The sequence below is a fragment of the Sinocyclocheilus rhinocerous genome, unplaced genomic scaffold (assembly GCF_001515625.1).
Source record: "Sinocyclocheilus rhinocerous isolate Xijiao unplaced genomic scaffold, SAMN03320098_v1.1 scaffold377, whole genome shotgun sequence".
Lineage (NCBI taxonomy): Eukaryota > Metazoa > Chordata > Actinopteri > Cypriniformes > Cyprinidae > Sinocyclocheilus > Sinocyclocheilus rhinocerous.
In genome coordinates this window covers 561592-574491 of record NW_015633195.1, presented here as the reverse complement: position 1 = coordinate 574491, position 12900 = coordinate 561592, and the positions used below count along the sequence as shown (strand labels likewise).

The following is a 12900-nucleotide window of genomic DNA, read 5'->3' as shown; positions in this document are numbered from 1 at the left end:
GTACAATAAAACGAATTTATTTAGTTGGTTTGGTTTGCTATATGACATTATGAACTCCTCTTAAGACTGAGAAAAAAAAAGTCAGGCAACAGATTTCTGCAAATAGAGTCTGATTGAATGAACTGGACAGACTGGACCACAGTCACTCTGGTCCACCACGCTGAAAGAAAGAAAGAAAGAAAAGATGCTATTGTCAGTGGTTTGTCCATGTTCATGTCCATTTTTATTGTAAACATCACAGCATTAGTCTAAATTTCTTTTTAGCTTCAGAACAGAGTTACACAGTATTTAACAAAATATTCTTTACTTTCTTGATTTGTAAAAACATGTGAACATTAACCTGAATGTAGTCCATTTCATCTAACGCAAGGGTTCTTCTGCGGTATTTCTGAGGGAGATCTCTAACTACATCAAGGCTGTCAGGGGTGCCAGGCAGTCGGCTGACGGGTCCCGGTGGTTTGGGTGGAGGTGATACTGATGTTGTAGGTGGAGGTGCAGATGGGGAGATCTGTGGGAGACAGGCTGCAAGCACATTCAGTGCCTCTTGCACTGAAAATACAGCACATGGAAAATATGTTACCAACAAAGTAGTGGTGAGCCAGCTTTAGAGTTTGCTACCATGATTTAAATACTAAATATCCATCTGAATGAATGAATGAATGAATGATATTCAGAAATATCCATCTGCCACAATCGTTTAAAAAATGATTGTTTGTTTGGTGTCTTAAATTTACTATGCTTGCTATTAAAAGCATTTTGGAGACTGCAGAGTGAAGCATCTCATGTATTACACAAATAAAAATTACTTAATACTTAACTAAACTCAATGACAAAATTTAGACAACATATGGGCTTGTTACTGACCACTTGGCCTAGGGATGCCATTCCGATCTGGAAATTTAATTAAAGGTGCATGAGGTCGCACAACCTGCAAATGAATAAATCTAATGAGAACAGTAAAACAAAACAGTTGTGCATAAGTGACTTGTCTACAGCAGGGCTTCTGGAGGTTTTAAGAAAGTAAATGTAAGAATTTACACCTTTATTTAAGACCTTGTTTAAGATCTTTTTAAAGGCCTTTCCTCCCAACGTATGGTTTTCTGTAAATTTGATCAAAATAAAGTGAGTTTATAATTAAATCAAGAACAAATATCTGCTAGTGGGCTCAGGAAAAAAAAAAACATTCAAAGAAAAAACTGTTTTCACACTCCATTGACAGATATTTGCTCTTGTTTTAATCATAAACTCACTTCATTATGCTCAGTTTCTCAGAAAAACAGATTTTATATCTTTATTTTGCATCTCAAGTAAATGTATCCTGATTTAAGGACATTTGGATATTTCTATCAGAAACCTGCATGACTATGAATTTAAGACTTTCTGCTCTGATTTAAGACGTTTTAACACTTTAAATTGTGGAAAGGTGAAGTACAACTCTAAGTCTTAATTAACCTGCAGAAACCCTGTATCTGTGCTTCATTCAAGAGACTGAACAAAAAAACTTAGGCATATTCTGAATATTTAGAGATTGCATTTTATTGTACATAATGCTTAATATTCTGTTGAGATGACATTGTGGTTTACAGGAAAGAAATAAAGAAATATACAGAGAAGAAACTTGGTTTGTCCACAAGGGCATCTGGCAAACCAGTGAAATCAATGCATTTTGGTGAAGTAAACACACTCAAGATCAAAATTACTAAATACTAAGCAGATAAGTGATCACCGTTTCAACAATGCACCCATATGAACGAGATGTCACAGCAAAACACTACGTGTACAAGCTGAAGCGAGTGTTTACCTGCACGACACGACTGGCAGCTGCCATCTTGCTACTCACTTTGCTTCCCATGACGACATCCGATTACTGCTTCCGGTTCAAACACACGCAGACAAAACCATAAAGAGTACATTAGCAACCTGAAGAGGGCGCGGTTGTATTATAACTTAAAGGACAAACGCGGCAAACAAACAGCGATTGGAAGACTGAGTCGTTTCCGAAAATCGGTTCTTTTGAACAATTCGTTTAAAAGAACTGGTTCAACAATTATCTCGAATCCTTCAGACCGACTCTACAAACCGACTCAACTGATTCACTGAAAAGACTCGACCTAAAAAAACGTTTTGATCGCTTCTGCTTTTAGACTTGGCAACCAGGCGAGGCCATGTAAGGACTATAAATATATAAAGGACAATTAATGTGTACGTGTTGCATTAATTATCTAGAATTAACTACAACCGTTATGTTTACTGATACAGTGCGAGTCTAGCGCAGAGAAGCTGTCCCATTACTGAATCATATGGAATGAACTTGAAACAGGCTGTCAATTCATGCACACATACATGCAAATGTATCTAATTAATGAGTTTTTATATCACACATCAATAATACATTACTGCAGCACAACGCAAAATTAATTTATTATACAAAAGCTCATCCTGCTAACATTCATCACAAGTGGTTCTGCCTTTAAAATAATGCTACATTTCAAATCTATAGAGCCACGCTTCCTAATAAGCACAATAAACATACAGTCTTACCGACAAGACGCTATCTAGTATTGTATTATAACCTTATTTTTCCATGTTGACCTCCGAAATTCCGAAACACACTATACACTGTGCTTACAGTGGCCTGGCTGTGGCGGCCAATCCTTCATTTCTGCTCATGTTTAGTTTGATGCAGGTGGGCGGGGTTTCGAGGGTCACTCTGGTCACATGACTGTCATGTGACGTCAAGACTTCCTGGCGGCAGTTTCAGACGGGGTTGAAGTCGCGCTGCTCGGACTCGTGCAATAAAATAAGGAATATTAGTAAACAAAAGCCGCAACAGAAAGAACAAGAAGCGACGGTAAGTGAAACAAGTTGTTTAAATACGCTCACTTGGTGAGTGTAGTTAAAAAAAAAAAAAATCTTTATCCGGTAATTATAACAGGGGTTTGGAAAAGTATGGATTTTGATTTAAGTATTTTACAAGTCTGGAAAAGTATGGAAAAAAGAAAGCAAAGTATGGAAAAATATGTGTGTTTCCAGACTTTTGCCCCTATTTAGTTTTTTATAATGGAAAACACTTTAGTCTTTGCAACTTCAGGGATCTTATCTATGCACAATCAGCTTGTAACACTCCAAAGAGAAAGGAAAACTTGAAATCGCATCATATGACCCCTTTAATGAAAATAAATGTACTGTACAAGAAGTGAGTTTCCATGGCAGCTGTTAAGTGATTCTTTAGTGATTGTCAAATACCACTGAATTAATTCAAAGTGCATTTTTCATTATGCAAAATGCAGGTTATAATCATATTAGGTTTCTTCTCATGATTTTCTTAGCACCGTACATAGCCTCAAGGACCTTTGCAAAAATAAAAAATATACTGACATTTATGTGCGCACAAGAAACCATTAAACTTAGCATTTAGGACAATACACACTGAGGCACCTATTGTGCCATCAGCCCATTTCACAGTGTTTTTAATTATTAAGACATAAGGCCTTGTGAACTTGGCAAATTTTATGCCATCAGCCCATTTCGTGTCATGGTTTCTCCGCCGCCACAGAGGATGTGTTCAATTGGACATTAGGCCTTTATATTAGAGGTACTACTAGCCAATTTTTGAGCAAGTAGATCACTGTTAATTCATATGCATCCATTCTCTCGTTTTATAGTAAGATGGTAGTGATGCACAAAGGAAATAGGTTATATAAAACTAGAAATTGTAATATGTAAGCATGCAATAAATTCCCATGCACATGTGAAGAATTTCTCGAGGGGACAAAAAGTTTCTTGTGTGCATGTAAAAGTCTGTGTGTGTGTGTTTTTTTAGGGGCTCTGTATGTTGTCACTTAGAGAAAATCAATGAAAAAAACCTTGAGAAAATAAAAAATATTTGCAGATGGCTGTACTATATACAAAATATAAAGCTGAAAATCAGGGCCGTTGCTAGTGGGGTGAAAAGTGGTGACGACTATAGGGGCCCACGGCTGAGGGGGCCACCCCCTGCGATTTCAACCGACTGCCCAAGGCCAGCATAAAAAGACGGCCTGCGCATCATCACGAAAGCTTATCAATTGCACGTGTTTTAAGTCTTGCCAATTTAAACATTCAAAACAGTTTAAAGCATTCAAACACAAGACGTGGAAAAACTCAACTGAGAGTTCGGGGCACACGGAGAGCCGCGCAAACACCGAATTGAGCTCTTCTGCGCTTCTTCCCGTGCCTGGACGAACAAATACACCTCACCAGTTTAAACATACAAACACAAGAAGCACCCGCACGCTGTTCTGTGCGCACAGCGCCCACTCAGAGAGCCGCGTCTCACAGCCCTTGAACACCGAATTGAGTTTTGTCTCTTCTTGCTCTTGAAACGACAAATACGTACAGCATTGTCACAATACCTGTCTTTGCGAGCATCCTCGAAAAAATTGTCGGTTATGTCTTAAGTGAAAGTAAACAGTTGAGAAAGAAATTGAATGTGTACCGTTATATTGGATGTATTGTCTCTTAAAGTGACCGCGCCTAATTTACTAGCTGCTGTCAGTGTCCATAATGTTAATTAATTTATACAGTGAAGACTATGCAATGCTATTTACATTTGATTATTCAGTTTCTGTACCTGGACACCTACAAACTTGAAAAATCTTAAACATTGTTTAATTTGTATATTTGTTTATTTGTGCTATTTACACAATTTCAAACAGGGCCCACGGGTACAACCTGCACCGGGGCCCCGCAAACCCCAGCTACGGCCCTGCTGAAAATAATGGTCTATAAACCATTTATGTTAAATATGGTCTGAAAATCTACTGAGAGGTTTGGAAATTTGAGGCTGGAAAAGTATGGAATTTTGAAATGGAAAATGTGTAGGAACCCTATTATAAACAACTGGAAAGTCACTGGAATTCATTGGTTATGAGGTGCGAGAACATTGGACCCAGTCAAAGCTCATTTGGCACCTATTTTAGAAACTTTAACTCTGTTATATCAATTATGTTGTATAAATGATCTATTTTGTTTCATAAATGTAAAATAAATCTATATACGTTTTAAATCTGGGGTCTCTGAAACCTTGAAATTTGAATGGGATTAATGGTGTTTTTATTTCTGCACAGACATACAATGATGAGTCTCAGTCATCATGATGAACCCTCTTCAGATGTTGATCCAGTTGAAATGAACAACAGTCTGCCTGATACAGCATCAGCTTCTGATGGGGTGACACCCACACGTTTATTAAAGTGATTTCCTATTATTTCATTATTTTGTTTGAATGATTTGTTATCTTCTTGCACCATTGGGCAGAGCACTAATTAACAGTATATAACTACTATATACTGTTATATACTATGTATTGTATTCTATATATATACAATGATAGATAAATAGAACTATACTTAGTCTGTTTCTTGTATGTCTTGTTTTTCTCTCCTCAAGAATGAAAGAAATCATGGAAAATCAGTGCTTTGAAATGAATGTTAAAGTCAGCATGGGTAAGCTCAAATTTATATGTGAATAAAGAACACTTATGCAGATATTAACCACTAATAATTAACCTAATGCTAATTGTAGTGTTTGTTTCTAAGGAAAACATAAAGAGTCATGTGAAGCTGATGCAGACCTGTAAGTGTTTTTGAATTTATGAATGTATCTGTTTATATACTATATGTTCTAAAATAACCTGACATTTATATTATTAACAATCTGTAGGTCCAAGTATGAAAGTGAAATTGAGCAGGCAAGACTCTCATATTTCAACAAAACACTGGTATTGAACAGGTAAAGATGCTGTGGTATCAAGGATTTTTTTTTTTTTTTTTTTGGAATCCAGTGTCCATGTGTCCAAAATGATTCTTTGTTTTTGTGTAGAATGCAGATTTGGAATGCCATCATTGAAAAGATGATTCAGAATGATGCAGATGCTGAGTGAGTGAATCCTAATTTAAATAAATCTTATCTAGGTATTCTGATATTCAGTTGTCCCCAACTTTCGTCATGCAGGGCACTAAAAGAACTGACCAATCAGAACACTGAGCTCTGTGAAAAGACCTTGAAAGTTTTAAAGGTGGGACATTCCCTGCTCCGTTTTAGAAAAAACATTGTAATTTTTATGAATAATGCAATTTCTAAACACTTTTTTGGCCATAGAATACTTAATTGCTGATCCTTTTTCCAGGAAACACGAGAGCTTCAGGACCAGATCACAGATGTCCAAAAGGAAAGACTTGGTACTTACTGTTTTAATTACACTTGCTGACTTACATCCAGGCTAAGATGGAATCATGCAGACTTTTTAAAAGCATTTTATGCTGTGTTTTTATTTTTCATTTGAAAGCTTGTTTGACAGGATGTAACAATTCTGATGGGTAAAATGTTCATTTAAAACTGAAAAAAGAAAGCTGCAATCACATTTTCAGTATGCTGTTTAGTAGAAAATAATCTCATTCATGTTTTCCTAGACCTAAAAGGACAAATTAAGAAGAAAATGCAGGAGATAAATGAGTTGAAACAGGTGAAGGAAAACCAAGGAGAAGTTCAACAGAGAGCCAAGGAAAGAGCTGAAGCAGTCCTACAGAAATACCAGAAGGTCACCACCATTTTACAAAATGTGCTGCGGGTATGTAGCTTCTCAATGCTTGCTTGTGTACTTATCATTCTAATTTAATCTATTTTACGTTTTTTTTTTTTTTTTTAAGAAACACTGCATTTTGAACCGCTGTCATAAAAATCTTACTTTCAGGGAATCATACTGGCCAGTAAAGTCAACTGGAGGGATGATCCTAAATTAAGGGACATTGCAATGGGACTAGAGAACATTCCCAACTAAAGACCTGTATGAACAGTTCTCCAATGTATGTAATTTACCTGTAAATGTGCTCACTGTTACCATGTTCAGAGTAATGTATATTTAAGCTTTTTATAACGGCTCAGTTGAGAATGTTTTAAAATCACTCTGAATATAAGATAAATGATATTAGATTAAATAAATTGCTTTTACCAATGAATTTACTTTTTAAAATAAAGTTCTGACTGATCCTTCAATAAAGGTTGATATATAACCACATTCACCACATTCAGTACTTCTGTAATGCCATGCATTTAGGTGAAACAGGTTATTCAACAAGTAAAAAGGCCATTTCACACAGAATCAAGCCAGACCTGAATGCTTAATGGCTAGTTGGCTTTTTGATTAACATTATCCAATAGCCTGTTGTCTAAGTAACGTCAGTGGTACAGAAAAGAAGAAAAAAAACATTGTTTTGGGAATAACATGCACTGATGAATCGTTCACAGTAAGACCAGGAATGTGCAAGATAAGTTTTGATTTTGTTGACATGGTAACTAGACAACAACTGGACAAAACAGCCTTTTACAAAGTATTTTATTTTCCAGCCACTTTAAGTGAAAAGTTTTAATACAGACAAAAAAAAATACAGACATGATTTAATAAAGTTCAAGCAGTAGAAAGGATAAATTGTATCATATTTTCACCACCTGTCCTGCAATACATGGGCTCACTCTCTTCCCCTCCACCAGCACAGGGTTTGGCTGAATGAGTAACCTTCCGTAAGTCCCGCCCACCTGTCCTTTAGTGAGACGGCCAGGATTGACACACACACAGCCAATCACATCCTGAGAAATAATGGAAAATTAGTTTTCCAGTCAGAATTGAAATAACCTTTTATTTGACATGGTATATAAATAAACGTATCTGAAAATGTGAGTGATTTACCTTGATGAAATACCGAAGTTCAGAAGGAACGATAAGAATATCAGGTGTGAGGTTCATTTGGCTGAATTGTTGAAACTTGTCATAATCCATGTTAACTTCCTCCGCAGGAGGATAGAGAGGATAATAGCTAAAAGAACAATGAAATGAAATCTCAGGAGCACAGACAAACAACATTTTACTACTAATTAAACCTGAGGTAATTTCATTTGAAAGATGAGAAATGAATGTGTTCTACAAACCTCCTCTGGGTCAACATGTGTTTCATGATCCGTGTGAAACGTTCTGTGCCCGTGCCACTGCAAAAACCATAATTATACCATAAATCAGTGCTTGTGCTCACTCATTCCTCTGAAGAAGTTATTCTTTTTAAATCCACTTAATGTTAATGAAATAATGTAAGTTCACATGTTAGTTGTAGGTTGTTTTCATGCTAGAATTACTAGTTGGTTCAGTATTATTACCAGCTGATCTCTTCTGCTCCCATATGAAACAAAATGTCTGTAGAGGTCAGGCCAAATGTCACATTACTGATGAGGAGCGTGCAGGGGTCAGGAGCTAAGGTCACTTGCTAGGGGTGGAAAATGTATATTGGACAACAAGAGTAGAAATAGAAACAGTTTAATTATTCAGGTAAAGCATTAAGACTTATTAAATAAAGCCATGTCTTTCTAATTCAGTTTGCCCTGAATCACACAAATGATAAAATATTAATCACCAGCACTTAAAAATAAAGAGGACGGCCAGTTACATTCAAAGCATGTAGCTAATCATCTCACCGCTGAATCATCTTTGCTGAGGTTGCTCAGGTTGAAGGGTGGCTGAGGATAAATGTAATGATGATGGACATCCCTCTGAGACGGCACAAACACCAACCTGCATCCCGACCTATAATAAAAGAATGCGTGCAATGAAAACACACGGTTGTACATTGTGAGTACTTTCTATAAAGATGTGAAGAAAAAAAAAAAATACAAACCCTTTGGTTCCTTCCACTATGCTATCCACACATCTCTTGAAGATGGTTTCAAATGTTTCCGTTACCTGGTTTTTCTGTTAAAAAGACATCAAGTGGTTAAATTTGTGGCAATTATGAAAAATGTTAATATAGGAATTTCAAATACATACGAAATCTGGATTACCTCAATCTGCTCATGTTTGGAATCAACAAAAGGCCCAAGCTGTAAGAGAAATACAGTTAATTACTAGTCAAGATTCCACAAATTTAAATACATTTAATTAAAATGTCCATAAAAGCAGTCACACTGTTACATGCATTAGGTTGTCACAATTGTAGATTGTTGGACTAAAACACAACAGAAATGTGTCTAAAGCTGTACCCACCAGAATGCACACATCAGGCCGATCTTTATTGATGATAGTAATGAGGTCAATCAGAGGGTCATAGGTCAGACTTTCAGAGGGGGTGTACGGTCCACAAGTCATCACAACCATCACAGGCTCAGACACTGAAAAAGTGTGTTATGAAGGGTATACTGTGAGCATTGATCTCAACAGTGATGTTCTTGATACATTTTTTGCTAATCTTACCTTCATTCATTTCTTGTTTCACTTCAGGAGGACAGTGAAAAGGCAGGGGAATACCCTGGTGGAGAAACAAATCACAGAATAAATATCATAACTCATTAGTCAACAAATTCTAACCTATTCCAAACAGGTTTAAACTAAAAAGAGTCATATGCGAGAGATACCTCATATAATTTGGTAGCAACAAACTTCTCCCCAGAGGGATTCATACCTTCCATGACAACAACCTACAAAAGAGAGTAAGAGAATGTTGCTAATATAGATAAAAGGGAGATAATATAGATAAAAGAGATGGGAGAAAAAAATACTTTTTCCAATACATGTTCTTTCTCAAATGAAAACTAATTTTAGGTTCATTATTAATAATTCTGGTTCATGCAATTATATGCAATATAATATCACTTAGTAATAAGATGAAGATGAAAACAAATATATAAGAAAAAAAAAATGCATCAAATTGTAGGCATGTATCTCACCTGTCCAGGAAAAAGTGAGAACTCTTTGAGCTCAGACAGATCCACAGGCACCTGTCTGCCCCCCTGTTCCTGTCCGGCCTCCAGCAGCACAGATTGGGCATTGAGCTTCCCGTTACTGTCACAACACACTTGGCCCAGCACTGTGATGCTATCCTGCGAGAGAGAAAGAAAATGAGATCAGTTAGTTAAAATGGATACACACACACTGCAGAATTAACTTTTGCAGATAAATATTTTCCTTTTTATCACTTCGAGAATAGAATTCTTTAGCCTCTTTTCCTTATTTAGTCATGATGATGTCTGTGCTTGTACCTGAACAGGTAATGAAACTGCAGAGAATTCCTCTATGTTAAAATGACTCCGGAGTTCTTCTCCAAGTTCTTCAATCTTTTCAGTCAGAACTATAGATGAGATAGAGAACATCAATAAATATCTAAAAAACACAATCTGTATGTTTCATGCAACACACACACAAATCTACATCCTGCCATGCAGGTAGAATGGTTTCAGTAATTGTGGAAGAATCCACATCCAACATAATGCACATTTAAAAAAGAACAATGCTTTGTCAATGAGAACACGGCCTCACCGTCCCGCACGTCTCTCAGTCTCTGGAACATGTATTTGTAGCTGCTGATGAGTGAATTCTCTCCTCCTTCCAGCATCTCGACTCTCACAGAGCTCTGTCCTTTACCCGTCCAACGAGGACCCTGCACCGCCCCAAACGAAGAAACCACCTCTCCTCGCCCACCACGCATGCCGTATTTTTGAGAAGGCGTTGCACTTCACAAACACATAACACAACTTTATATTTATAGAATACATTTTTTATATCATCTGGAAGTTAAAAGACATCAGATTCTGGTTACCATGCTAATTTCCACAGTGTCTTTAAGGTAATTATTGGTCGATCAAGTTATGGTTGTGTTGGTGATTTTGTTAATGGTTCTGTTGCCTCATAAAGGTCTCACATATTCAAATCTGAATAAATGTTTGGTGATTTTATTACCTTGGTGAAAAGCTGGCAGGTGACAGCAACAGACTGGGACTGGGGAGTTGGGCCACACCTCTCTTGGACTGAGGATGTTCTGGGGTGGTCAGCGCTCGCTTCTGAGAGCCCTGCAGTCACAAAGAGATAGGAATACATTTACATTTGTGCTTTTTACCAATCCGGTTTCAAAGAAAGCACATGTCAATAAACTGGAAATTACAGCAGTTGAGCAGACCAAATAAACAATTTGGGTTGACTTTTAAGAGCTGAGCTATACAAGATTTTCTCATTTGGAATCAGTAATGCATTTTTATCTGTCCGTCTATATTTCCATAATGTGTCCCCTATTAATCTGTCTCCAATTTTTCTTACTTTGGCAGGTGTTGAATAGGAATCCAGCATGCTCTCCTCTTCCTCTTCTGCACGGATTCTTTGAGACTCTGTTAAAGAATCTATTTTGATAATTTATAGTGAAAAAAAAATGGATTACATCAAATTAAACCCAGTGATGGTTTGAGTGATAAGGATACAGTTCCTGAATAGAATTGATGTCTCTTGTCTTGTTAAACTGGCTTCCCTTTGATGAGCCTTTAGGCTTTTTCTTCTTGTTCAGTATCTGTAAGGAGCACATAAGCAGTATACAAATCAAGAAGGGAAACATATGGGGTTTTATTTATTAAGGCATCTCAGGAGATCTCAGAATATCTATGTTGCAGTTATCATGTTTTGCACACTTGTACTAACTTCATGTTCAAACTGGTCCAGGTTATCAAGAGTGAGCAGCAGCTGGTCTTTACTGGAGCATAGATAGATAGATAGATAGATATAGATAGATAGATAGATAGATAGTGAATTTATGAAATAAATTATATTAACAAAAATTAAAACAACAAATAATAAACTCGGTTGACATTTACTTTTATCCACAGTGTCATTGTTGAAGGCTATGTTGAAAGTGTCCAGTTCAGATTTGATGTCCTCTGTAGTGACTGATGCCATTGTTGTTGTGTCCTCTGATGTTCAAAAATTCTGAATCTGTAACATTAGAACATAATAAAGAAGATGCATACATGTTCCGATTCCGAATAACAGATTTCATCAATCGCAATGTTAAAATCCCGCTGAATAAAACACTGAACTGGCGCTGAATTTTGCTTTCTAAATACAATTTTATTCAGCGGAATATAAAGCTCAAAATAAGAAAGTTATCTTCAACACACATTATATTATCATGTGAAAGCTTACCTTCTATATTAATATAAAAACTCAGTTGTAATATTCATCAACAGTCTTTGTATCGCGTTCAGATTGCCGCGAAAATGTCCCCGCAACAACAGCTGTAAAAAGGTCACGTCCGGTTCCTCCACGCGTCCTCCACGGCGCCAGAGGGAGCTTGAGGCGATTCCGATCAGCTGAAAGGAACCTGCAAAAGTTGCTGCACGTGTTTATGATAGCGTGAACGTATTCACACATTTGTACTGTATATTGCACAGTTTGGAATCTCAAACATTATTTATCAAAATGCCGAAGGTTAAAGCTGAGAAAAAATCTCGACAACACCAGGAGGTGAAGAGTCAAGGTAGCTTACCTTCGTGTTTTGTACTGCATGCTACATGACTAAGAAAATGATGCCTGTTTTTCGGACCATAAAGAATGTTTGCATTGTGACATTATTTTCATGACATTTAAGCACATTTTCACCCGAAGGGACATCACTGTAACGCATCATATAGCTACGTTTTACATTTGATGTTCTCTCTCTCTCTCTCTCTCTCAAGCTTAAAGTTTTTTTGCTTAATTGTCATGCCAATAATATCACAAGGTTGGAAATTTGGCTTATTTTTCTTTGTGGGCTATTATTGGACACCATAAATCCTGCAGAATCCCTTCTATTAAAATACATTTCCAAATTGTATTGCAGGAAGTGCAACAAGATTTCAACATCACTCAAAAAATTGAAAGCATCCTTCAAGAGTCGAATTTTAGCGACAAGAGGGCACGTTCCATGGATATAGATGATTTTATGGTGTAAGTATGACGCTTCACTTCATAAAAAATACTTTTTAATGCTTGTTCTTTGGGGGGGGTTTCGTTAAACATCTTTTCTGCATCCATATTTTCCGGTAGGCTTCTTCATGCGTTCAACTCTGCTGGGATACACT

General features: G+C 36.8%; 3 protein-coding genes across 6 annotated transcripts; 1 reads left to right on the top strand and 2 right to left on the bottom strand.

Annotated features, from left to right (window-relative positions):
* On the bottom strand, positions 1 to 2638 carry LOC107743861 (28S ribosomal protein S36, mitochondrial-like). Of its 3 annotated transcripts, none has more exons than XM_016557311.1 (5): positions 2574 to 2638; positions 1802 to 1867; positions 865 to 928; positions 341 to 549; positions 1 to 160 (listed from the first exon to the last, which is right to left on the bottom strand). In XM_016557311.1, exons 2-5 carry the CDS (start codon positions 1850 to 1852, stop codon positions 143 to 145), a joined length of 342 nt encoding a protein of 113 aa, XP_016412797.1. In that variant the 5' UTR covers positions 1853 to 1867; positions 2574 to 2638; the 3' UTR covers positions 1 to 142. The 3 variants fall into 3 exon arrangements, with proteins under 3 accessions (XP_016412797.1, XP_016412796.1, XP_016412795.1); XM_016557310.1 differs by having other exon boundaries at positions 1802 to 1870; positions 2542 to 2623; XM_016557309.1 differs by having other exon boundaries at positions 2542 to 2623.
* On the top strand, positions 1886 to 7193 carry LOC107743860 (centromere protein H-like). 2 transcript variants are annotated; one of them, XM_016557307.1, is made up of 11 exons: positions 1886 to 2167; positions 2677 to 2851; positions 5109 to 5234; positions 5431 to 5486; positions 5580 to 5616; positions 5704 to 5772; positions 5863 to 5919; positions 5995 to 6058; positions 6170 to 6221; positions 6453 to 6610; positions 6734 to 7193. In XM_016557307.1, exons 3-11 carry the CDS (start codon positions 5116 to 5118, stop codon positions 6818 to 6820), a joined length of 699 nt encoding a protein of 232 aa, XP_016412793.1. In that variant the 5' UTR covers positions 1886 to 2167; positions 2677 to 2851; positions 5109 to 5115; the 3' UTR covers positions 6821 to 7193. The 2 variants fall into 2 exon arrangements, with proteins under 2 accessions (XP_016412793.1, XP_016412794.1); XM_016557308.1 differs by lacking the exons at positions 1886 to 2167; positions 2677 to 2851 and adding an exon at positions 4773 to 4809.
* Positions 7194 to 7367: 174 nt separating this feature from the next.
* Positions 7368 to 12351, bottom strand: LOC107743882 (DNA polymerase alpha 2, accessory subunit). Its single transcript, XM_016557334.1, has 19 exons — positions 11984 to 12351; positions 11656 to 11773; positions 11483 to 11541; positions 11269 to 11354; positions 11111 to 11168; positions 10757 to 10866; positions 10337 to 10530; positions 10060 to 10148; positions 9748 to 9900; positions 9436 to 9498; positions 9275 to 9329; positions 9068 to 9192; positions 8866 to 8904; positions 8703 to 8776; positions 8503 to 8611; positions 8188 to 8294; positions 7966 to 8022; positions 7727 to 7853; positions 7368 to 7626 (listed from the first exon to the last, which is right to left on the bottom strand). Exons 2-19 carry the CDS (start codon positions 11735 to 11737, stop codon positions 7474 to 7476), a joined length of 1740 nt encoding a protein of 579 aa, XP_016412820.1. The 5' UTR covers positions 11738 to 11773; positions 11984 to 12351; the 3' UTR covers positions 7368 to 7473.
* Between the last annotated feature and the right edge of the window lie 549 nt (positions 12352 to 12900).